This window comes from Lagopus leucura, unplaced genomic scaffold (assembly GCF_019238085.1).
Source record: "Lagopus leucura isolate 7727_CA_CO unplaced genomic scaffold, USGS_WTPT01 Super-Scaffold_100050, whole genome shotgun sequence".
Taxonomy (NCBI): Eukaryota; Metazoa; Chordata; class Aves; order Galliformes; family Phasianidae; genus Lagopus; species Lagopus leucura.
The window spans coordinates 2,068,354-2,090,162 of NW_024962296.1; the positions used below are offsets into that span (position 1 = coordinate 2,068,354).

Consider the following 21,809-nt stretch of genomic DNA (forward strand, 5'->3'; position numbering starts at 1 on the left):
TCTCAGAAAGCTGCTGTGTCTGAGTTCATCTCTGCTCCTGCACTGAACCAGAAGCATTAGCTCAACTGCAGCCCTGTGTGTGTTCATTTGCAGTCGCTGTGAGGCCGTGCTGAGAGTCGCTGTGTCCTTGTGTGGAGGCCTGATTGTAAATGAGGCCGTGCTGTGAGTCACAGCAGTGAGCTGACCTGGGTTAAAAATAGCTGTGCGAGGAAGAAGAGAGACAGCAGGAGGAAACCTGGCTAATCCTGTTTTTCCATGGAACCCTCTCAAGATGTTTTCAGCAGCCTGGAGCGCCTCTCTTATGGAGACAGGCTGAGGGAACTGGGGGTGTGCAGTGTGGAGAGGAGGAGGCTCTGGGGAGACCTCAATGCAGCCTTCAGTGCTTGAGGGAGCTTATAAGCAGGAGGGGGGCTAACTTTTTACATCATCTGATAGTGATAGGATATAATGGAATGTGTTATCCTTTGATACAGCTGAGAAATATTTTCTTTCTTTTAAGTCAGTGAGGAAAACTTGAGTGCCTTCTAGAAAGTGTTTTGCTCTTTGGGTTAAAGTCACCTCTAGCTCTGCAGAGAAGGGGTGGAAGAAGAGTTGATTCATATGACTGAAGCACGGCTCTTGTGCCTGCAGAGTCCACAGAGTGCTTGTCATGGAAAAGATCTTGTGCTGAGAGGTGATGTAGTTGGGTGTATATGCTGTTTGCACTGTATGGTGCGTCTCTTTTCTGCTCCTGAAAGAAAACTCTCTTTGTATTGATTAATGAAGGGCAGCAGCTGCCTTGTATTAGAAAGTATGTGTAGTGTTTTAACAGCTACAGCAGTTTCACCCCAAATTCACAAATTAAAAAGCCAGGGAAGGGGGGGGTAACACAGTCACCGTCCAGTCTTTATTTTGCACTGTGTTTACAGTGAGTATTGCCACAGAATAAACCCCAAGAAGACTTTCTGTGGTGTTGAATGGGACTGGGAAGGTCACAATTTATATGCCAGCAACTCTGTAGGCTGTTTGTTTATTGTGGTAGGAAAACACTGTTTTTTCCCTAAGATTTGTTCAAATCACTGGAGTGCCTCATGTAATAACGTGAGTCACAGGAGAGGTGAGTTTTCTGATATTGCTCCTTCTGCTAGAATCAGATGAGAAATCTGCCCCATTTCAGGACATTGTGCCTGCAGTGCAGCAGAGCTGATGGAGAGGTACGGCCCTCAGCTGAGGAAAGAGGTACTGGAGTGGGAGATCTGCTAATGATGGTACTACTTGCATGGTATATTCTCAGGTACAAACCATCAGGAGGGTTTGAAGTTGATACATGTAGCCCAGAATACGACTTGAGGACCACGAGCTCATTTAAATTAAGGATCTTTTCTGGAATCATAAGGCCTTTTGTATTTAAATGCATGTAATATTCACCATCTCAGATGCTCAACCTATTTCCTCTTATATACTGACCATCTGCTCTTATTTTCCCCTTGTGTTCAGTGGTTTGGCCTCCTGCTGGCATGCTGTAATGAGTACATCTAATCATCGTGTTTTAGGTAACTGAAGTTAGACGGAAAGTTTCTTTCACTGGAAAGGGCTCAAAAGTACGAGTAACTGAGCAATTCTAGACTGAGTTTAATCAGTACAGCATATTCAGAGAGAGATTTCTCAGATGCACATTCTCAAAATTTGTATTTAAAAATTGCAAAATTCTCAGTGGGATCCCGTGGTGGGTTTTTGTCCCTTTGGATTTTGCTGGCTGTTGTCATTCATTTGTTTTTCCTGATCTCCACAGCAAGGAAACAGGGAAGCTGTAATGATCTGAAGTTCATCCCTGCCTCTTACCAGCACTTAAATCATCCTTTTACCCTCTCAATAGTGTCCTCATCTGAAATGTACTCCACCCTCCCACTTGAAGAAGCAAAACAAGGTTGTGTTAATAGTTGCCTGTGGCTGTTTGCTAGAGCTTGAGACTGCAGAGAACCAGCCTGCAGTGCCTGGGGGAGCTGTGAGGCCCCAGGGTTCCTGTTTCACCAGCAGCTGCCATCCCAGTGGGTGTCCTCATGCCCTGAGGCTCAGTGCTCAGCTGATTGCCCTCTGGGTGGGCAGCAGAGCAGGAGGGGCAGGCTGCTCCTTTTACAGGACTATGACATTATGATATTATTTTACGAGTGGTTTTCTTGGTATGGGAACCGAAGCTGTTAGCTGATGCCCTGGTGACTTTTATTTTTTGTAAGAGAAATAAGGTGTAATGGTTTCTGAAGCTTTAGGGCCTTATGGTAACTTAACTTGGCAGCTTTTGCCTTCTGTCCCATTCTCAGCACCACCTTAAGTTGCCTGAGGATGGAGATGTGTCAGTATCAACATTCAGTCTCCTGCAGTATTTTCTCTGGCTTTGCTGAAAGCAGTGGCCAAATATGGGGCTGCATATGAGAGCAATATCCCATTGCTTTGACATACTTCTGGTTTTAGAGTGCTGTGTGCTAGCCAGCTAGTGAGCTAGCCAGCCAGTGAGCTGCATGCATTTCCATTTGGAAAGCAGGGAGACATCTCATACCATAGATCTGTGCCCCTTGGGCACACTGGGTACTGCAGTACTAATACTGGAATTGTTGCTGTCCTGCTTTTGGCAATAGTACGTTTGATTTCTTGCCTTCAGATTTAGGTCCCTGTATGGGTTGCTTCCTGAGCACAGTGTCACTTTCCACGCAGCGCTGTGCTTAAAGAGTCACTGGGTGGAACTCATGCAGCACGGAGCAGCACTGCAGCTCAGCTGTGCTTTGTTCTCTCACTGCCAATTGCTCGCAGAGGGGAAGGGCCTGCTGGTAGAGGCATTTAAATGTAGACCATACTGTTGAAATAATGAATATATGTGAAAGGTCCTGTACAAATATTGAGCTTGCACATCCTAAAAGATATTTTAGTGGTGAGAAGAGCTGTGTTTTGGTGTTTGTTTTTTTTTCTATTTTCACTTCAGAGAATGGGGAAGACAGGTCAGCTTTGTGACCTTGCAGTGCACCTGGATGTTCTGAGACATGCACAGTGAATGGTCACCTCCTACCAAAGCAGTGGGAGATGTGGAATTTTGATGCAGGTGGAAGAAGGAGACTCCTTGGGCTCCATTTGGAATTGAAGCTGAACTGACAGCCGTTCTTAAAATATCTGTTCTGAATGGCTGTGATGTGCTTTTCCTTCCAGCTGGTCTGTTCCTGGTTTACTCATTCTTGTTGTGTATCACCTATTGTAATAGTAGAAGAGGAAGAAAAGTGAATGTTACCGGACTTCCTGTTTTTTAAGTGATTTTATGTAACTCATATGGATCCACGTGCAAGAGGACAACAGCACACGTGTTTTTCTCCAGAGAAGGATGGCTTGGAATTATGATTCTCCAAGCCTTATGCGCTTCTCTTTCTAATCATGGCAGGCTTGGAAATGAAGTATTGCCCTGCTGCAACATTTGGTAGCGTTTAGCAGCAGAGCAGAGGGTAGGGTAGGTGCTGAAATAGCGTTTTGTTCTAGATATAAAGTAGGGCCTCTGGCCTGACACGTGGGACAGTGCAGCCAAAGCACAATGGCACTAACCCACTTCTCAGCAGCACTGTAAATTATTCTCTGGAGGCATGATATTCCTGTGGAAGCTCAGAGAGATCTGTGGCAAATGACCAGGAAGTCACTGTGTAAAGGTGGTCTGCAAATCAATTTGACAAAACGAGCCCAGTGTTTGTGCTGAATGCTCTCCTTCTCCAGGCTAAGCAGGGCGCAGCGTTCAGCACGTCACTGCAATGCTCACTATTTCTTTCCCTTAGGTTCCGTGAAGTCCAACCCCACTATAGGACCTCCGGCTCCCGCTCCAATCTAACACCCCCACATGTACCATGCTGGTGATGTCACATCACCCAGAGATCCTGCTGGAGCTCGGAGCCGGCCTACAAGGGGTCAGGTAAGTGCCACCCAAAGGCAGCCTGCACAGCCCTTATCTACTTGAGCAGGACTCAGTATTTCTTCTTAGCTCCTAAGGCCTGAGAAGAAAAACTCTTAGATTCATAAATTGGATGTCTCTGATCTCTTAGCCTGGCTAATGGGGCGTACAATATAACGTGTGTAATTCACACTGATGGAAGTCTCACAAATTGATTTGCAGGTCACCTTTAACCTATAAAAGTCATATAAAATATATGTTTGGTTTGCCATGAGTGTATATGTTTGCCTTGTCTTACAACATGCTTTGTTCTACGTTTAGGTAAGATCATGGTCTTGAAAACCACAGCTGGCTGCAGGCAGGGCAGATTTGTCACCGTGACAAGCACAGCAGCTATTGCACTGAGTTGCATCAGCAAACTGCCTGGTGTGACATGTTTGAGATAGCTGAGACTGCAGCAGTTTGATCTAGGAAAGTGATTGGTAGTTACTTTGAAATATCCTTTCTGAAGTGTGCTACTTTAACTTGGAAAAATGATGCTGGTTGAATTCCCTCATCCTTTTGCTTGTTTTCTCGGTTGCTGTTGTTATACCCTGACCTGTGATCCATGCAGTGTTTTCCAGTTGCGTTTGATGTTATTTACATCACAGCATTTTGGAGAGAGTTATGGTTAATATATCCATGCATTAGGTTGGCATCTAGCTGAGAGCCTTTCCTGCTAGTAGTGACTTTTCATATAGTCCTTCTGTAGTTTTTCATGCTCCCCTGCATTTGCTTAACATTAATTTACCAGGAGACAAGTTAGCTGCTTCATTGCTCAGCATCCCCTTTCTGAGTGGCAGCCATAGCCTGAAGCTTCCTGGTGCTGTTTTGCAGGATGAAGGCTAGTCAAAGCCGTCCTGCTCTACTGTCACTTAGCTGCTTTCAGGCACTTTGCAGACCTGTCATGAATTACTAACGCAGCTGGCCAGTGCCCGTCAGTTGTATAGACTGATGCAGCCCTATAGGCTTATAGTATCAGCTCTGCTGGTTCTGAGACATCTCTAGTGCTAGAGTACAAGCTGTTCTGTGATGGAGTAGACAGAGGGCCACTTTCCTAGTCAGGAGTTTGTGAGGTGTTGTTTTGGGGGATGTTGCAGGCTGTTTGTGAGAGATATATGAGTAATCCTTAGCTTTTTTATCCCATCTGTGCCGTCACAGAGGCAGGGCTTAGTTCAGGACCTGTGTGAGGATGGAGTATTGCTGGGGCTCCTGTGATCAGCACTGCAGGTGGTGTGAGAGGCAGTCATTGGAATGGTGAGGAATACAAGCACCTTGGACATGTTATGTACTCATCTGCTTGGTGGGAGACCAGCTCAGAGGGTCTCCTAGAACCTGCAGTTAACTGTAAGTAATACACTGTAACTGAGTTAATGTTGTGTTATGGTGCTAAGTGAAGTAGTTCTCTTTATAGTTGCTTCTCAGGAAACTTCAGAAGGTCTGGTGCTGTTGTCTAGCTGAATAGCACCAACAGCATAGAAAACATCAATGGCCGTTCTTAGTGAACCGTTAGATCCACTTTTTGTCGCTTGTGTTCTTGGAGGGGTATTTTTCTTCATGGCCTCAGGCTGGGAGCAAGGCTTTTGTTTGAGTAGAACGGAACAGAACTGCAACTCTGCAATTTGTTCCGCTCCATCCTCTGCAAGGGTGTGCTGAACAGGGGCAGAAACCTGTTTCTTGGCTCTTGCAAGAAAGGAAGTGGCATCCCTAATGTGCAAGAGCTGTTGGTGTGTCACCTGAGTGTCATCTCAGTTATGTGTAGTGACAACTTCCATGAAATCTCTTTTTTTTCAGTTTTAAGATGGGTCTGGGACAGGTGACTCACAAAGCTAAAGAGCACTATCGCTTGGACATCCTGAGGATAAGTCCTTTGTAATGAATGGTCTTGAAAGCCACGTTGGGAGCGAGAAATGCAGTAAAGTTGGACCACGTGGTTTCTTCTGACTCTCCTATCTGTGAATATCTGATTTTGCTGTTGCATCCAGCGGCACAAATTGCAGTCAGTCTTCTCACTGCTCTCTGGAGCTGCTTTTCTTCCAGAATGTTCTTGCTGTGTGCACTGCTTTTGGATTTTTCTGCAAAGCAGGTGTTTTCAAGCTCTTGGTTTTCTGGAGTCCTGGCTGGTTGTGGTGTAAGCTCAGACCTGTAATGGTACAAGAGGCTGAGGGGGAATGTAAGACCCCAAGGAACTGAGAAGATTTCTTTCTCCAGACAGAGCAAACATTGTCTCAGTGATCTAAATGTTCACGTAGCATCTTCTCACTGATCCCATGATCTGATTGAAACATCTGATTGTCAGAGTAACGTTTGGGGAGGTGAGCGGTAACACAGATGTGAATTAAGAGCAAAAGGCAGAGGGAAGGTGGCAGTCAAGTTGATGGCAGGTATGTACCCTGTGCCATTGTGAGCCATGGGAAGCGGGCAGGAAGCAGCTGTGTCTGTGCCAGGAAGGCCAAAGTACAACCTGTATTGTCCTCAGGAGATCCTGGTTGAGAGAACTGTTGGACTGACTTGATATTGGTTCTGCCTGCTGCGCTTCTTGGCAGTAGAAATAAGTAACTTGTGGACATACCTGTCTTTCAAACAGATACGAAGTCTGCAAGCCAAGTGAAGATGGCTCAGAGTACATTACTTTCTCTCTTTACTTTCGGGAAAAGGCAGTGAGGCAATCCAGCAGCACTTCAGGGACCATACTCTTTGGTCAGCCACTGCTGATATCTGTGCCAAAGCACAAGCTCACTGTGGATCACTTGTATGGTGTTGTTTTGGAGCAGATCAGGTAAGTCACATCTGTACTTTAGTGCAAAATTCTAGTGTTAGCTTGCTGAATTAGACTGTAACAGGATCACTGCATCCTTTTTGATAGCAAGATTTTTTTCCTTGATTTGTTTGTGGAGTACCAACCAGTATTTGCATTGTGCTAGTGCCTGGAGGCCACAGGGACCTCCTGAAGTGCTGGTTGTCTGGGCTCTGTAAAAGCTGACTGTAAGATAATACTGGTGGTGGTCTCATGGGAAGTTACCTGCTTGGTGCTGCAAACCAGATTAGGAGCAGCGCTTGGGAAATATTGTGAGGGCTCTCACGTGGGCCACCGTAACCTATTTTGGTTTCCTATCTAATGCTTGTAAGACTTGGTACAAGCATTGAGAACATAGACTTACTGAGCTGTTTTTGTTTGACTCTCTGAGAGTTGAGAGTTTTGATGCTGTGTGTGGTGAATTCTGGTTCGCTGAGGGGGTTGACAGGCTGCAGTTCTTGTGATGTACAGTTCTGTTACAGCTGTGTGATTCAAATGTTCCCTCTGTTTAGTCGCTACGTGAAACTCCCCGTGGCAGAAGAATACTCCACACCTTGCCCAGGCAGAGGAGCGTGCAATGGCTCCAGCAGTGTGGCTGAAGGTAAAGTCTTCTCAGAATGGCTTGGAAGCTTTTGTTATCATGTTGTTTGTGCTGTGTGTAATTGGCTTGGGCTCCTGCAGATAGTTTTTAGCACTATGTGATGATTACATTGCACTGTGGCGTAGGGCTGCCTTTCTATGAAGACAACCAAATGCAGCTTTTGTCTCTTTTGGGATGTTTATTAGAGTGTGCTATCAGGTAGTGTGATGTGCTAAGCTGTGTTGAGTATATTTCCTCATGTCTGGCAGGAGGATGTGAACCCTGATGTTTTACCTGGCCTTGGTAAAGGATAAAATACAGCTTCAGATGCAGTCGTTAGCAAGCACAGATTTATTCTTGTGTGTTTCTTGTTTATTTCTAAGTGATCTGTGCACATCATAGCAGTCTTAAGCAAGCAGCTGTCAATGTGAGGTGTCAGTCTAAACTTTTCCCTGAAAGTCATCAATACTGGGCTTGTTTTAAATTTTGCCAGGTGACATTGAAGAGATGGAGCATCAGGATGATGGACAGGAATGCAGGGAGAAGCTGGCAGAAGTTGATCCCTGCCACTCTGAGGGTTGCATGCAGGTTGAACCAACAAGAGACGTGCAGCCTTGTAAGAAGCAGCATTTCACTTTTAGCCTTGTGAATTTATATGGGACCTCTGAGATAAACTCCATTGTAGAAGGAAAACTCTTGAAATTGAATGGTAATTATTGTCCTGTTACAGTTTCTCTTCTTCCTCCTTACACCAACAAATTGGCAACCAAAGTTTTTCTTCTTCTAGCTTTTTCTACACTTGCTGTTGACTGGGATTCTGATACACGGAGGCTGCTCTTTGATGAACAGGAGGCACAGGTTGTAGTATGCTCTTTTCATAAGTATTCTGTGTGTAAACTTAGTACAAGGCATAGTACACAGCATGATACTTCAATAGATCACAGTAATAAACAGTTGAAGTTGTGTGTCCCCTGCATAGAGTTGGAGTCAACAACATGGGGTGAGTTGGTTGTGACAAGGACTACAGGTTTGTTATTGATCTGCCACCAGCATTCCTGAAAGTAGATACTTTAATTTCTATTTGTGTAGTTCATAATCCACTGAAATTAATAAAAAAAGGGAACCATGCACACAAACCATCTTCCTTACACTTCTTACCAACAGACCACACTTGAACGATTGAGTGGCTTGGAGACAAGAGCTGGCTCACTTGAAAGTCAGAATCGACTGCGATTACTCCTCTGGGAGTTGGTAGCTTCTTTGCCCCACTGTCATTTTGGTTTCTGTCAATCATTTAAGTACATTTAGCATATGCCATAATGATTTAGCATTTGTTGAGTATTCTTAGTGTCATGCAGTGTGCTTGAGCAATGCTGTATGTTTGCACAGCTATCTTTTTCTAGGAGTTTCATAACGTAGTCAGAGAGCAGTTCAGGTTCAATGGTCTGTTTGTCACCAGGCTATGCAGATTGATATTTAATTTTTGCTCTAGCTATCGTAGAACTACGTTGAGTGTTTTTTATCTGCTTTTGTGTTTCCAGGCTCTTTCACACCTTCTAAGCTTATTTTTGTACTGAGGAAATGCTAATTCTGGTAGATGCTAGTCCTATTTTATGGCTGCTAGAGTGTGAGGAGTTGTAACTTCATCGGGGAGCATGGGGAGAGTGGTAACTGAGGTGGAGGAAGTGCAAAGGACTGTTCACAAAGCAAGGAAGGGATGGCTGGAGGCTCGGGGTATTTGTGTGGGCAAAGGGGGCTGGGAACCACCAGCAGTGTGAACTTGGGCACGTTATTTTCACAGTGGCAGGGATTAAAGTCTATGTGAATTGAGTAAAACATGCATCTCTTTCACTAGGCGTGTGAAAAGCATGCAAGTGTGTTACAACCACAGAAGATGAAGGCAGTGGTAGCCCTTAAAGACTGTATAGAGCTCTTTACTACAATGGAAACTCTTGGTGAACACGACCCTTGGTAAGAGCTTTCTCCCTTTTTATATACTATAAAATGCTGTAACTGCTTGAGCTCATGATTTGTCCCAGGATTCTGGTGATTTCTCAGGTCTGTCTTTTAGTCTATGGGAGATGTCTCTTCTGTGGTCAGTTCACTCAGTAGGCTGTAGGCATGGGCTAATGGAGAGTGGTTTTTTTCCTTGTTTCCTGCTGCCTTTAAAAAAGGCACTGTGTATGTAGAGATCTATTTTTAATTCCCCACCATACGTCTGTCTTTCAGACAGCGTCGGAAGAAGCATTTGTGGTATCAGTGAAAGCAGGTGGCTACTTAAAGGTTTTGCACTATTTTATTTCCAGCTTGTGCCAGTCTTGAGGCACTCTTAGTTTTGCCTAAATCCCCAGTCCAGTAGGATGTTCTACCAACAGAGTGAAAGTAAGTGGTAGCTTGGAAACCTCCAAGGAATTACATGTTCCACAAGCCAAAAGGGGCTTCTGTGAGGTAGGGACTGAACCACATTACTGACGTATCCTCTGACTTCTTTCAGTTTTCTTGTTTGTACTTTTTCCTCAGGTATTGCCCTAACTGCAAGAAGCATCAGCAGGCCACAAAGAAGTTTGACTTGTGGTCTTTGCCCAAGATTTTGGTAGTGCATCTGAAACGCTTCTCATACAGCAGATACTGGAGGGATAAACTCGACACTGTTGTGGAATTCCCGATCAGGTAGGATCCTTCCTTTGAGCCAGTCTTCATACAAAGAGCTGGTCAAGAGGAATCTAGTTCTGATGCTTGATGTTGTGTGAGCTCGTTATTAATGCTGTAACTGGGACAGATCTGTCTTATGGCTTTGAGCTACAAGACAGCAGGCATGAATTGGTAATAGCCTCCAGGTGCAGGACACATCAGCAGTTTGCCTGCTGCTCTAATCCCTATTGCTCTGCTACTGGGCAGATGGAGTGGGCCAATATATTACATGTTAGAGTCACTCCTAGGAAGGCCAGGAATGTGCATCAATTCTGACTCAATCTTTTTTTTTTTTTTTTTTGTATGGTTAGTCTTAACATTAATCTGTTCCACGCATCTCAAAGAACACCAATTAACAGGCGGGCATTGTTTCTTTTGGGAAAAAAAAGATTAAAACGATGGGTTTCCTGCTGAACCAGATGTATACAGAGAATTGAGGAAACTTATTGTGCGGTGTTGTTTGTAGTCCTGAATGCTGCAAAAGTATGAGATGAAAGCCTGCCTCCTCCCCTGCCTTCTGCTTGTCAACATTCTGCAACAGGATGCTGGTGTTCTTTGCTACTTCTCTTTTACTTTTTACTCCACAGGGACATGCTCAGAGTTGGTTTTCATTCGGCACCTCCTTCTCAATTGTTTTGCAGCACCCCATGAGTTTAGCAGGACCTGCCTTGTGTTGGCCGGCCGATGTTTGGGTCTCTGTGCTGATAACTGTTCAACATGAGAGCACAACACGTAGCTTCACCAGCGCTGCGTGCTAACAGAGCTGCACTGATGTGAAAGTGCAGACTGTTGGCATACTGATATTTTTGGATTTCCTTCCAGGGGTTTAAACATGTCTGAGTTTGTCTGTGACCCAAGAGGAAGCTCCTATGTCTACGACCTCATTGCAGTTTCCAATCACTATGGAGCCATGGGAGTAGGCCACTGTGAGTCCCTTTTTTTTTCTGTTCTTTCCTGCAAGGACTTATGCTGGGGGGATGGGAGAAGGGCTCTGTGCACTGTGATTTACAGCAATCCTCACCAAAAGTTTCTAGTACAGCGTCAAACATGAAACTGTGGAAGGCTAACTCTTGGACAGCCTTGCATGGTTGGTTTGAGATTTGAATGTTACTGGTGCGGTGCTTCCCTGAGCTGCAATTTCTTCTCCCAACAGACACTGCCTATGCAAAGAACAAGGTGAATGGCAAGTGGTACTACTTTGATGACAGCAGTGTATCGTTGGCTTCAGAAGACCAAATAGTGGTGAGTACTTGGCCTGAAGATAATCTGAGTTTGTGCTAAGGGTGGCTTCTTGCTTTGGGCATTGTATTTCTAGCCAGCCTACATGGATTATTTCAGTCTTTCAGATTCTTTGTCTTTTTGTTTGGTAGACAAAAGCTGCATATGTGCTGTTTTATCAGCGCCGAAACGATGAGGAACATGTTGCCCCATCTCCTCCCCAAGAAGAGTGTGATGGCATGGATACCAACTAAGCACCGCCTCCAGCACTCGACCACCATGTTAGAGGTCCCTCCTGAAGCCACCTCTGAGGCATCTGAAGTTTTTTCTCTCTTCTGTAGGAGTCGAGCAGAAAATCTAGCACTGAAAGATTTGGTGCTTGGGGTTACAAAACAGCACTGGAAAGCCAGGAATAGGTGCTGAATCTCAGATATTTAGAGGCCAAAAATAATATATATTGGAGCTTTGATAAAGTTCTTTTTAAACTCTGTCTGAGCTGTGTGGCTTGAGGCAGGGGTCAGGGCTGAGCCGGGGCTGTGGGACCTGGGTTAAGGTCTGTAGCTGGGGTTTGGGTAGTATAGCCTGAATCCGAGGTCACAGCTGAGTGTGGTGGGGCCCACAGAGGAGCACAGTGGGTAGGATTCTGTGAATTGATGCAGGGGCTTCCTGTCAACCCTGTGGAGTTGCTGACGGGCTCTGCTTGTGTCAGTGAGGCTTGTGTACCCTTTCTGGAATCTCTCAATTCAAATCTTTGTAGTTCTGGCTTGTCTGTTGCCACCTCTGCCATTGTACTTTGGTTCCCTTGATAAACACCAAAGTTTCTCTTACTTGCGTCCTTTCATTTGTGGATGCACTTGAGACTCTTGTGGGCAGTTCTTACTCAGCCTCTGTTAGCGACAGTACAAAGGGGAATGGCTTTAAGAGGGGAGATTTAGGTTCGGTATTTGGATGGCGGTGAGGAGCTGGCATTGCTGCCCAGGGCTGTGGTGCCCATCCCTGGAGGGGTCCTGGACAGCCCAAGCTGGTGAGGGGAGCAGCCAGCCTACAGAAGGAGTTGGAACCAGATGATCATTCAGGTTCCTTCCAGCCCAAGCTGTTCTGTGATTGTAAACGTGAATACCGAATCTGCAAGGTTGGCAATTCTTGTCTAGTGTGTCCTCTTGCCATAGTTACTCTATTTTGCTCCATCCTTCTAATACAACTGGGAAATGCTCTTCCTCTCTTCCACCTTTACCTGACTGGCTCTGTTTCTTGCAGGAGTTCAGCTTTCCTCTTGTATGAGGATTCCTGTGAGCAGTAGATCAGGTTAGTCCTCAGTGGAGAACTGTTTTTTTCTCATTAAAAAAATTAGAAAAACTTAGTTTTCATCTGGTTTTGAGGGAGATGTTTAGCTCAAGGTGGTAAACCACACTGCAAGGGTCCTCCTTGCAGCCAGGTGCACTGGCAGAACAAAAGGCCAAGAGAAACTACTATCCCTCCTGAGATGCGTGCTTGGAGTCGCTCTGTCCTCTCTGCACAGTTCCGGTGGCTTCATTGCTGACTGTAGCTGTCTTCTCTGCCTGCCAGTGTTGACAGTCTTTGTTTAACTCTGACCACACCAGCTCAGCTCCCTTTGCTCTGCTCTGAGCAACAAACCCCATAGGAGGTCATCGTGCACCAGTCCCTGGACCTGCGCTGTGCAAAGGCAGAGCCAGCTGCTATCTGTCTGTCCTTCTCCAAGCAAAGGGAGGTGGGGGGGGGGGGGCAGCCCCCCATGGCTCCCTGCCAGGGCATGAGAAGAAGGAAGGACTGTCTCTAGCTGGCACATAAGTATTATTACCCCCCTTCTGCAGAATTTTGCTTTTAAAGCGTTGAAAGTTGAATTTAGAGATCAGAATTGCTTAGTTGTTTCCGCTGTTCTGGTTTGTGGGTTGTCTCGGATTTTTTTTTACAGCTCTTAGTATTTTATTTCTGTTTTGAGGGGAGTATCCCCAAAGCAGTTTTTAACTGTAGCACTGCACTGAATTACTCTGATTGGCATTTCTCTTAGGTTACCCTGAAAGAAAACCACATGGGCATTCCAAAATGGGGAGGTGGGAGAGGCAAGAGGAGAGCAAAATAGCTCTGTAAAGGCAACTTCCATCTGAAGTTTGTTCTCCTCTTTACCTCCTTTGCTGCACTGACACTGAGAATTCATCAGTGGGGCTCAATCTCTGATGCTCAGATGCTGAGCAGACACTGTTGTACTGCAGAAAGAGCGGCCCAGCTCTTATTCTCTGTCTCAGAGCTGATGGCCTTGGCTGGTGGGAGTCTGCCATAACACCAGACCTGTTTTTTTGGAGTAGCACTTTGTAAGTGGTTGGATGCGTTGTATGAAGAGGAAAATTAAAGAGTGGTTTGCACTGAAACTGGGTTTTGTTGTGTGTTCATCTGTTGTTATGTGGCCTGAAGTGCAGGATGAGCAGCTGCTGGTTGTGAGGATGCCTGCTGCAGCAGGAGCTCTTTCAGCTGGAGCGCAGTGAGTGCCGTGCAGGGGAGCAGTGCAGTGCTGTCTCAATCTGAAAGTTTGTTCTCAACGTTTGCTTTTTCTCCACTGCAGTGCTGTGCTGGTCTGTGGTGGTCCTTGCCTTTCTGCGACGTTGGGCAGCCTCAGTTGTGCCTTTCTCATCATCCTTCTGCAGATCTGGGGAGGCTGCATTCCTTCCGGCCATTTTTGCTCCATAGCTTCCCTGCTTGTGGCCATACCACTGAAATGGTTGTCCTGCAGCTACTGCAGTTTCCCAAGGCGTGCTAAATAAGTACCTTAAGCTGGAAAAGGTCAAGGAAGCAAGTTAAATGCAACAGGCTTGCATGCATTTAGCACGTGCAGGGAATCTGGAGGATTGTCACCAAGCCTGCAGATCGAGGACAGTTGTGAAGGTGAAAACCTCGTGAAGGGGTGTTGAGGACTGGCGTGAAAAACAAGGCCGTGTTCAGAGTATGAAGGACACGATAATGGTGTAAAGGAATTTGAGCAGCAAACAACTAGCTGCAAGTTGTGCTGTGTGAGAAAGCTGTTGTGGGAAGTAGGCGTAGCGGGAACTTGGTGGTTACAGGTTGATGGACATGAGTGATAGCCAATGAGAACGCGGCAAGTGAACTTAAAGGTTATGTAGGATGTTGCTCTACCATTAAACGTTGGACTTAGTTGCTAACTCGTGTCGAGTCGTCACTAAGATCCCACTCCCACAAAGGGGGCTTAAAGCTCATGCTGTGACTGCAGTGTAACAGCTGAAGGGCTTGGTCTTAGAGCCTGAGAGAAGGTTAGAAGAGCCTCAATAGAAAACAGCAGTTACTGAGATACACTGTGAAATGCTGACCATCAAAGCATGACATGAAACCCATCATGGATATCTGTGGCTCCAGGGGAATGAATACGTGGTTGCACATTTGTCTTTTTAGTGAAGCAGGGTGGTGTGCAGTGTTCTGGGAAATGAGGCAGAGAAAGAAATAGGGAAGGAATAAACTAATTGGTGAGAATCAAAGAATGCCTTAGGCTGGAGTGAATCTTGAAGATCATCTAGTTCCAAACACCCTGCCATGGGCAGCGTTGCCACCCACCAGCTCAGGCTGCCCAGGATCCCACCCAGCCTTTCCTGGAATGCTTCCAGAGAAGGAGCATCAACAATCTTTCTGGGCAACCTGCTGCAGTGCCTCCCCAACATAAAAATAAATAAATAAAAAAAGAGGAAGTTGGAGGACAGGTTAAGTTTTATGTAATAAGTCAGTGGCAAAAGCCTGTGCTGATTTCTGCCTTTTGATATGAAAGCAAGAGCTTGGAAAGAAGGGAAAGCAAAATGGAAGTTTGCTAAGGTGGAGGTGATCAGAGACTGAGCCAGTGCAGAGGCTTGTGGGGAACGTCTCATGCAAGAACGTCGTGGACAGGAAATGGAAAATGACTTGAAACACCAGTTGTACTGTCAGTGAAGTAGAGGTATTCAGGAATGAAACCTCTTGAGGAAAGAGCAGGGAATATCTCGGAGCTAAGATTCCTGGCAGGGGGGCAAATAATGTGGAAATGACCCTCCGCTGAGAGCTGCCGTCCTCACCTGTGCTGGGAGGCAGGCATCGCGCTGATCGTGCCTCTCCAGTGCACAGATGTGGTGCTCCTATCCCTGATGCCAGGGATCCTTGGGAACGCGCTGCCAAGTGGCAGTGAAAGAGTTGGAACTGCCAGACAGAAGCAGAGGCAGTTGGGAGCAGCTGGCACACCCTCTCCCACATCAGGATGAATGCTGGCTGTGGTGCTCTGCCTTGCGCTGCTGTTTCTCTCCTTGTGGCTGTGCCACTGGCGCAGCAAATGCTGCAAGGCAGGAACAACCTAGGAAGGGAACATTCTGGCCGTGCCTGGTGGGGCTCAGCTGTGGGGTCACTGCCACCTTGGGATGCTCTTGGGAAAGTCTGGAGTCCCTGAGGGCACGCTGCTTATCATGTGCATATCCAATACTTGGGCCTCAAATGACAGTTAAGTAACTGCAGTACTGAATGTGCTGTGTTTCTTTTATTCTTAGCTTTGCTAAATACATTAGACGGTTTTCTTTTCAAATCTTTTTCACAAGAAGAGACAGCATTTTCAAATTCAGAAGATGGAGGTCTGTAGTTCTTCCTTAAACATGCCTTCAAAATGGAGGTCTTTTGCCATAAGCTCTTCTTCTACGTCCTCTAAAGCCCACTGATGATCAGTCAGTTCTAAAGCTTCCCATTCCGTCTGCATTGGAATGAAAAAGAGGTAGAGGGGAAAAAAAAGCAGATTTGAATCGGATTTAGATCAGATACACCTGTCTTATCAAGTTTGCTTCAGTGTGCTGTAGAGCTGCCAAACCTGGGGCAACTTGTATTATACCTCATCAGTTATCACCTCTAATTTTAGGAACAGGAAGCCAGAGTGCTTCCCTTGGTTGACATGGGGAAAGCAAAAGGGAATGCAGGTGAAAATACTGTACCTTAAATGCTTTGTTGGTATCTGCTGGCATGGCCATTGCTGCCCCTGTCATTTGTTCTTGCATCACTCTGGACTGATCTGCAGCTGCAAAAAGAGAAATGAGAGGTTTATTTTCATTTGCTTCACTAAGCAGTGCTTGGAGCACAGAGCCTCTGGGCCGCACTAGAAAGTTGGAGAACTCACCTCCTCCCTTCTCCCCCCTGAAACAAAACATTAACTTGGCCATGTGAGTTCTCACGAGACATCCTGTCCCTGTTCCTTACATCTTAGCTAAATTTACTTAAAATATGCAGGCAGATGGAGGAAAATATGGTCCTTTACATTCCCCATCACCATCTTGCCTTGAATGTAACATTAAGTGACTACTGCAGCTTTTGTTAAAACTGATCCTTGCCAGCAATAAATCGAAGCCAAGATCAGAAGTTTCTACTTTCCAATTTGATGAGAAGGAAAGCATGGGTTAATTACCACAGAGGTTTACAAACAGTTAGCTAACAGCTGGTGCAGGAGAGATGAGTAATTGCTCCAGGTGATGGCAAACCTGGCTAGTGGAAAGTAATTTCAAGGAAGCGAGAGAGGCTTTTTGGTTGGAAATGTAGAAGTGCTTCCACAGCAAGTCATTTAATGAAAGGAGAAGCCAGCTCCTCCCCGGCAGTGACAGGACTTACCATTGTCTTGACCCAAAATGAGAGTATAAATGCTTCTGAGTCCAAACACGTTCAAGAAGTACCAGGAAGCAGAGCTCACCCTAGAAAATCAGAATAAGCATTTCTGACTTCAGTTTAAAGATGCCTGTTTGTGACACGTTGCTTGTGACTTGACTTCACAAGCATGCACAGGCTATTCAAGGGTTTTTAAGACTTTCAGAATATTCCAAATGTTCACCTTTGAGTGTGGAGAACACACTTACCAGGATGCATCTAAAGTGAGCAGTTCAATTCCCTGCTGCAACATTGGTTTGAAACGCAGTGTCAGAGGAAATGGGACCTTTGCTGAAGGACAAAATGAAACCCAGTTTCACAAGGTAACACAGCGTACTTGCAGAGGAGATTGCAAAGCCAGTAGATGTTTCTTTCATTAGATCTAGTGCAGTCTGAAGGTAATGCATAAAATAACAATGCACACTTTTGAAAAAGCAGTCATTCTAATTTTTATTTTAAAATGGAACCTTTTAAAACCATCACAGCCAAATTATCATAGCTGTTGTTTCAGTGAAGGGAAACGTCTTTTGTTAAGGAGACAGTTACTGCATAAGCAACAAAGAAAACAACCCACAAAGCTGTGCATTTAAGGGAGCCTGCTTGATATGCAAACTCTGCATGACACAGTAACTGACTCCCCTCCATCAATTTGAAGTCTAAGCAGTTTTAATAAATAACTCTTTTCACCACTAGACCTGTTCCCAGTAGAAGCTGTTTTGTTTGTCATCACGTCCAGTTCTCTGAGAATAACCTTCCCACCTTTGCTTTGGGACGAGCCAATCAATGTGCTTCATGCAGCAAGCCAGATTCACCCTGCTTCCAGCCTGCTGCTTTCAGGTGTGGGATCAGATTCCTCTAGAGGTCCTCACCCACCACAGCCAGACCCTCAGGCTGTTATTCCACACTCTTACTTGTGACAAACCCTGAGAATGTCATGTTGATCCAACCGCCGATGAGGATCATAGGCAGCACGTTGGTTACATTCCCTTTCATCATGTCTGTCAACATGGTAGGATCTGCAAATCAAACACAGAACACCACGTAGCAGGGCAGACAGGAGATAATACTTCCACCAAGGTGAGGTGCCTCAAATACAAAACTGAATGAGAGCTAACAGTTCTACCCCGCTATCTACCTGGATCTATTAGTTTCTACTGTCAGTCATCAAATATTTTGCAAGATGAGCAGCTGTTGTGGCAGCAGCAGCTGCTGAAAGCATCTTTTGTTTTCTGCTGCATATGTCCCATCCCAGTCTGGGCCTCTCTGTGAGGCTGCTTACCTAAAAAAGTGGCAGTGAACAATTCAGCCAATTTGCTATTGATGTCTTTGGAGCCAATAACGAGTTACGCATTTAGAGATGGTCCTGCTGGAGCTGGTGCAGAAAAATGACAGCAGGACTCCCATTTCTGGCCATACTGAGAGGCATGTCTCACGAGACCACGATGCTGAAGCGACCCAACACATTGCTACCTCCCCTCTCCTCTGCCCTCCAGCCTCAGCTCATTTCCCACCTCCGCCCTCACATTCACTGAACTCTTTGCCAAGGTGGTTCTCCTTGCTACCTCTGCAGAAAAAGACATCTTTTCCCTCCCGCCTGTGTTCACCACGCCATAACACACCTGTCATTGGTGAAGGAGGCACCACCTTTCTTTTCGTTTTCTTAAAAAATCCATCTTCTGGGTTATTAAAATAGTATTTCCGGGTCAGGAAAGACTGAAAACAAAAAGAGCCAATGCCAGCATCGTGAGCAATGAAGGACAACAATATTTCTTGCTCATTTAAACACTTTAGGAGCTATCTGACGACGTTTTTCTCAGCTACTTCACTATCTGGATGCCCTGAAGCTCATTACTTTGATGTTTCCCCAAGTACCAACTTTCTGTCTTGCCAAAATTCCTGAAATAATCCTACAAGTTCTCTTAAGAAAAATCCACCTTTCACACTTTGTGCAAAGCTCCTGTTGGCTCTGCACCGACACCAGACAGTTCCACTCCCCCACCCCGACTTACAGCTTTTACAATACACGGATTAGGCAGCAACTGAGCAAATGCGAGCAGCCGACTGCCTCATTCTCCTGAGCTCTCAATCCCTGCGGGTTTACCGGCAGCTGTTCAGCGCGGCGCTTTGGAGGCAGGTTTCACTTCAGCACGCCAAGCCAGGCGGCACACCAGGGAGGAGGCAGCGAGTTCCCTGTGCCCAACCCCATCTCGGGGCTGCGCTCCCACTGTGAGACTCGAGCTGCCCACGCACCTCCGTACCTGCTTCGGGATGTATTTTCCATTCTCCCGCAGGACCCTGCTGCGAATCAGGACTTGGCTGCAAAAGAGAGGGGCGGTGTGAGCGGCGGCGGCGGCACCCGTGGGGCCGGGAGGGCTTCGGGGCCGGGGCCTGACCTGTCCGACACCTGCTCCTGCGTGAGGCGCTTGTCGCTCTGCAGCAGGATGGAGACATAGTGGCGGATCATGCCCACGAAGAAGGTGATGAAGACGATGGGCAGCACCACCCACAGACGGATGTTGGAATCCAGCAGCAGCTCGGGCTCGCTCATCGTGACTCCGTTCCCGATCCGATCCCGGCCTCGGTCCTGACCCGGCTCCCGCTCGGGCTCCGGCCGCTTCCGGGCCGCCCTAGGCCCCGGCTCCGCTTCCGCTTCCGGTGTGCGCCGGAAGGACGTCACCGCGCGCCAAAGGCGGGAAGCTCGAGCTCTAGTAGCGCCGGTGCCGCCTGAGGGGCGGCGGCGGGAGCGAGGTGGGCTGTGAGCAGATGGTTTTCTTCTTCAACGGTAACCTGCGAAGGTGAGTCGAGAGCGGTTTCTTTGTCCTAAACGCTGCCGCCTACCCGGAGGGGACGAGTCGGAGGGGTTCGTGCTGAGAGCTTCCGCGAAGTCGAAGCGTGGTGTGACAGCTCTGACATCTCAGCACTGGGCAGTGGAACAGAGCGGGGTGATGCTGCTCAGCCGGGCCATCCGTCTGCCTCTGAGAAACGTATTCTTAGGTCGTTTCCTTTCACTGTTTGCTGCTTCATTCTAGAGTTGTTAAAAAACAAAAAACCAACAAACAACAACAAACTAAAACAATAAAAAAGCCCTCATCTCAAAACTGAATTAAAATCACAACTCCTAAACTCACTTGACTTTTTCCCCTGTTCTTACAGACAGCGACAAAGGATTTGTTACCATGGTTTCGAAAAGGAAGTTGTCTAAAATTGATGTTTCTGAAGAGAGCTCCAAGACAGACCTGCAGAGTAGGTGCTCAGGTACCCCGTGGTGAAGGGAAACCCTCTGGTAGTGGCAGCAGCTGTTGTAATGATGGCTTTGGCAACTTCAGCAGCTGCTCATTAGTAACAGTATTGATCTTTAACAGTATTATTTTTATAAATCACAATAAAATAACAACACTAAAAGCAGTACCGTGCACCATATCTTTTCTCAGTCCTTGTACCTTTGGTCAGTGTTAACCTGCTGGAGCTTCAGTGCCTTTGGAGTGCATGGATCAATCCCATTTGTTCAAAATGGATATCTCTAAAACCAAAGCAGCCTCTTTATGTGGCTGAAAGGAAAATGTTTTGCTTTAGTAGGTGGATGGGATACCCACGTCTCAAACGTGGTGGGAAAACCCAGGTTAAATCTGTGCTTTTCAGGGCAGAGAAAGTATGTGCTCCATTCCCTTGTTAGCAGATATGTCTTCCTTGAGAGTAAGGCAGTGAAAGTGCCTGTGGTTGTGGAGCACTAAAAGGGGGGAGCCAGAAGTGTTCCCTTGTGGTTTTGTGCTCAGGGGTGGCTACTTCCCAGAACTGCATTGGAGTTTGAGTTAGCTAACAGCTGCTGTCAAATACAGCCTCACAGCACTGCTGTTGATCTGGTTCCATAAGCGTATTCTTGTGTTACATTGTTAAGGTTAATTGAAGGGTAACTTTTGTGAAGGTTAATGTTAAATTAATTGTTTTATGAAAGATTCGGGCTTCTCTTTTTTGCACAGCAATTTGATGTAGGTTGCCTTGTTTTCTCAGAAACAAAGAAGCCACGGGTTTCTGATAAGAGGACTTCTGCCCAAGGTGGATTGGAGAATGAGGGAGTATTTGAAGAGCTCCTGAGAACATCAGGAATCATACTGAAAGCTGGGGAAGGACAGAATGAAATAGGTACCTGCCCACTTGTGTGCAAAAACCTGCAAAGTTGACTGTTATAAGGCAAAGATGCGTGTTAGTTTTGGAGGAAAATACACTTTGGACAGCTTTTTCCCAATTTCGGGGAAACTTTCATCTGGCCTCTTATTTGCTTTATACTTTGTGAATCAAATAGTTCCTGCCTGAATGTATCATCCAAACTCATTACACTAGATTTTTAAGCGTGTACATGCCAAGCCAAAAGACTTTTGATAGACTGTTAGAGGTAGATGCAATCTAATCTCGTTCCATTTATGATTACAGTATTTTTCTATTAGTCAGACCAAGATGGATGAAATAACTATTGCTTCATTGAGTTACAGAGCCGAGAGCTCTGAAGCAGGAAAACAAACTCTGTAGTTCATACAAGGCCTTCAGCAAATGGAGGAAACGTGCTGGATAAAGCTGCTTCACCTTTGTCATAGTTTAAGCAGCTGAAAGTTGAATGGCACAGCCCCACACACAGCTCTCCATGTTCCAGCTCTATGGTACAAGGAAGCTGTGTTGGCCCTGTTGCTGCAGTGTGGTTTGGGCAGGAGAAGGCTTCTTTGGGACGGCAGGGATGCTGGAGTTGCTCATTTGTGTGACGTTACCCAGCACATCACATGAATGGGCTTTGCTTGTGGTTATGGAATTGCTTCTGCTGGCAGTTGGCTACTCTGGCAAGTTAGGCAAAGGGTCCTTTGTGTTGCACATCTGGTAAGGATTGTGTTGTGTTGCACTCTCAAGGACAAAAAGAAAACAAACCTGGGGAATTCTTCCTC

At 46.1% G+C, this 21,809-nt stretch overlaps 3 protein-coding genes across 3 annotated transcripts in view; 2 read left to right on the forward strand and 1 right to left on the reverse strand.

Annotated features, from left to right (window-relative positions):
- Nucleotides 1-14,393, forward strand: part of USP4 (ubiquitin specific peptidase 4) — a 32,447-nt gene extending 18,054 nt beyond the window's left edge. The window contains exons 14-22 of the mRNA XM_042885391.1: nt 6,522-6,713; nt 7,244-7,332; nt 7,805-8,020; nt 8,099-8,169; nt 9,167-9,282; nt 9,832-9,981; nt 10,825-10,928; nt 11,156-11,244; nt 11,373-14,393. Of these exons, the coding sequence (XP_042741325.1) occupies nt 6,522-6,713; nt 7,244-7,332; nt 7,805-8,020; nt 8,099-8,169; nt 9,167-9,282; nt 9,832-9,981; nt 10,825-10,928; nt 11,156-11,244; nt 11,373-11,474 (1,129 nt within the window). The 3' untranslated portion in view covers nt 11,475-14,393. The remainder of the gene's footprint in view (nt 1-6,521; nt 6,714-7,243; nt 7,333-7,804; nt 8,021-8,098; nt 8,170-9,166; nt 9,283-9,831; nt 9,982-10,824; nt 10,929-11,155; nt 11,245-11,372) is intronic.
- Nucleotides 14,394-15,720: 1,327 nt separating this feature from the next.
- Nucleotides 15,721-19,524, reverse strand: EMC3 (ER membrane protein complex subunit 3). The gene is made up of 8 exons (XM_042885392.1): nt 19,275-19,524; nt 19,140-19,197; nt 18,501-18,594; nt 17,793-17,897; nt 17,091-17,172; nt 16,849-16,928; nt 16,182-16,264; nt 15,721-15,946 (listed from the first exon to the last, which is right to left on the reverse strand). Exons 1-8 carry the CDS (start codon nt 19,427-19,429, stop codon nt 15,818-15,820), a joined length of 786 nt encoding a protein of 261 aa, XP_042741326.1. The 5' UTR covers nt 19,430-19,524; the 3' UTR covers nt 15,721-15,817.
- Nucleotides 19,525-19,609: 85 nt separating this feature from the next.
- FANCD2 (FA complementation group D2) overlaps nt 19,610-21,809 on the forward strand; it is a 44,767-nt gene continuing 42,567 nt past the window's right edge. Inside the window, exons 1-3 of the mRNA XM_042885505.1 lie at nt 19,610-19,676; nt 20,035-20,136; nt 20,890-21,021. Coding sequence (XP_042741439.1) covers nt 20,058-20,136; nt 20,890-21,021 — 211 coding nt within the window. The 5' untranslated portion in view covers nt 19,610-19,676; nt 20,035-20,057. The remainder of the gene's footprint in view (nt 19,677-20,034; nt 20,137-20,889; nt 21,022-21,809) is intronic.

Excerpts from the sequence above, each read along its gene's own strand:
- EMC3 (XM_042885392.1), bottom strand. The coding sequence starts at position 19,429 with ATGAGCGAGCCCGAGCTGCTGCTGGATTCCAACATCCGTCTGTGGGTG. Across the intron at positions 18,595-19,139 it reads GAAAATACATCCCGAAGCAG|TCTTTCCTGACCCGGAAATA; the intron begins GTACGGAGGTGC and ends TTTTGTTTTCAG. Across the intron at positions 16,929-17,090 it reads CTCACTTTAGATGCATCCTG|GGTGAGCTCTGCTTCCTGGT; the intron begins GTAAGTGTGTTC and ends CTGATTTTCTAG.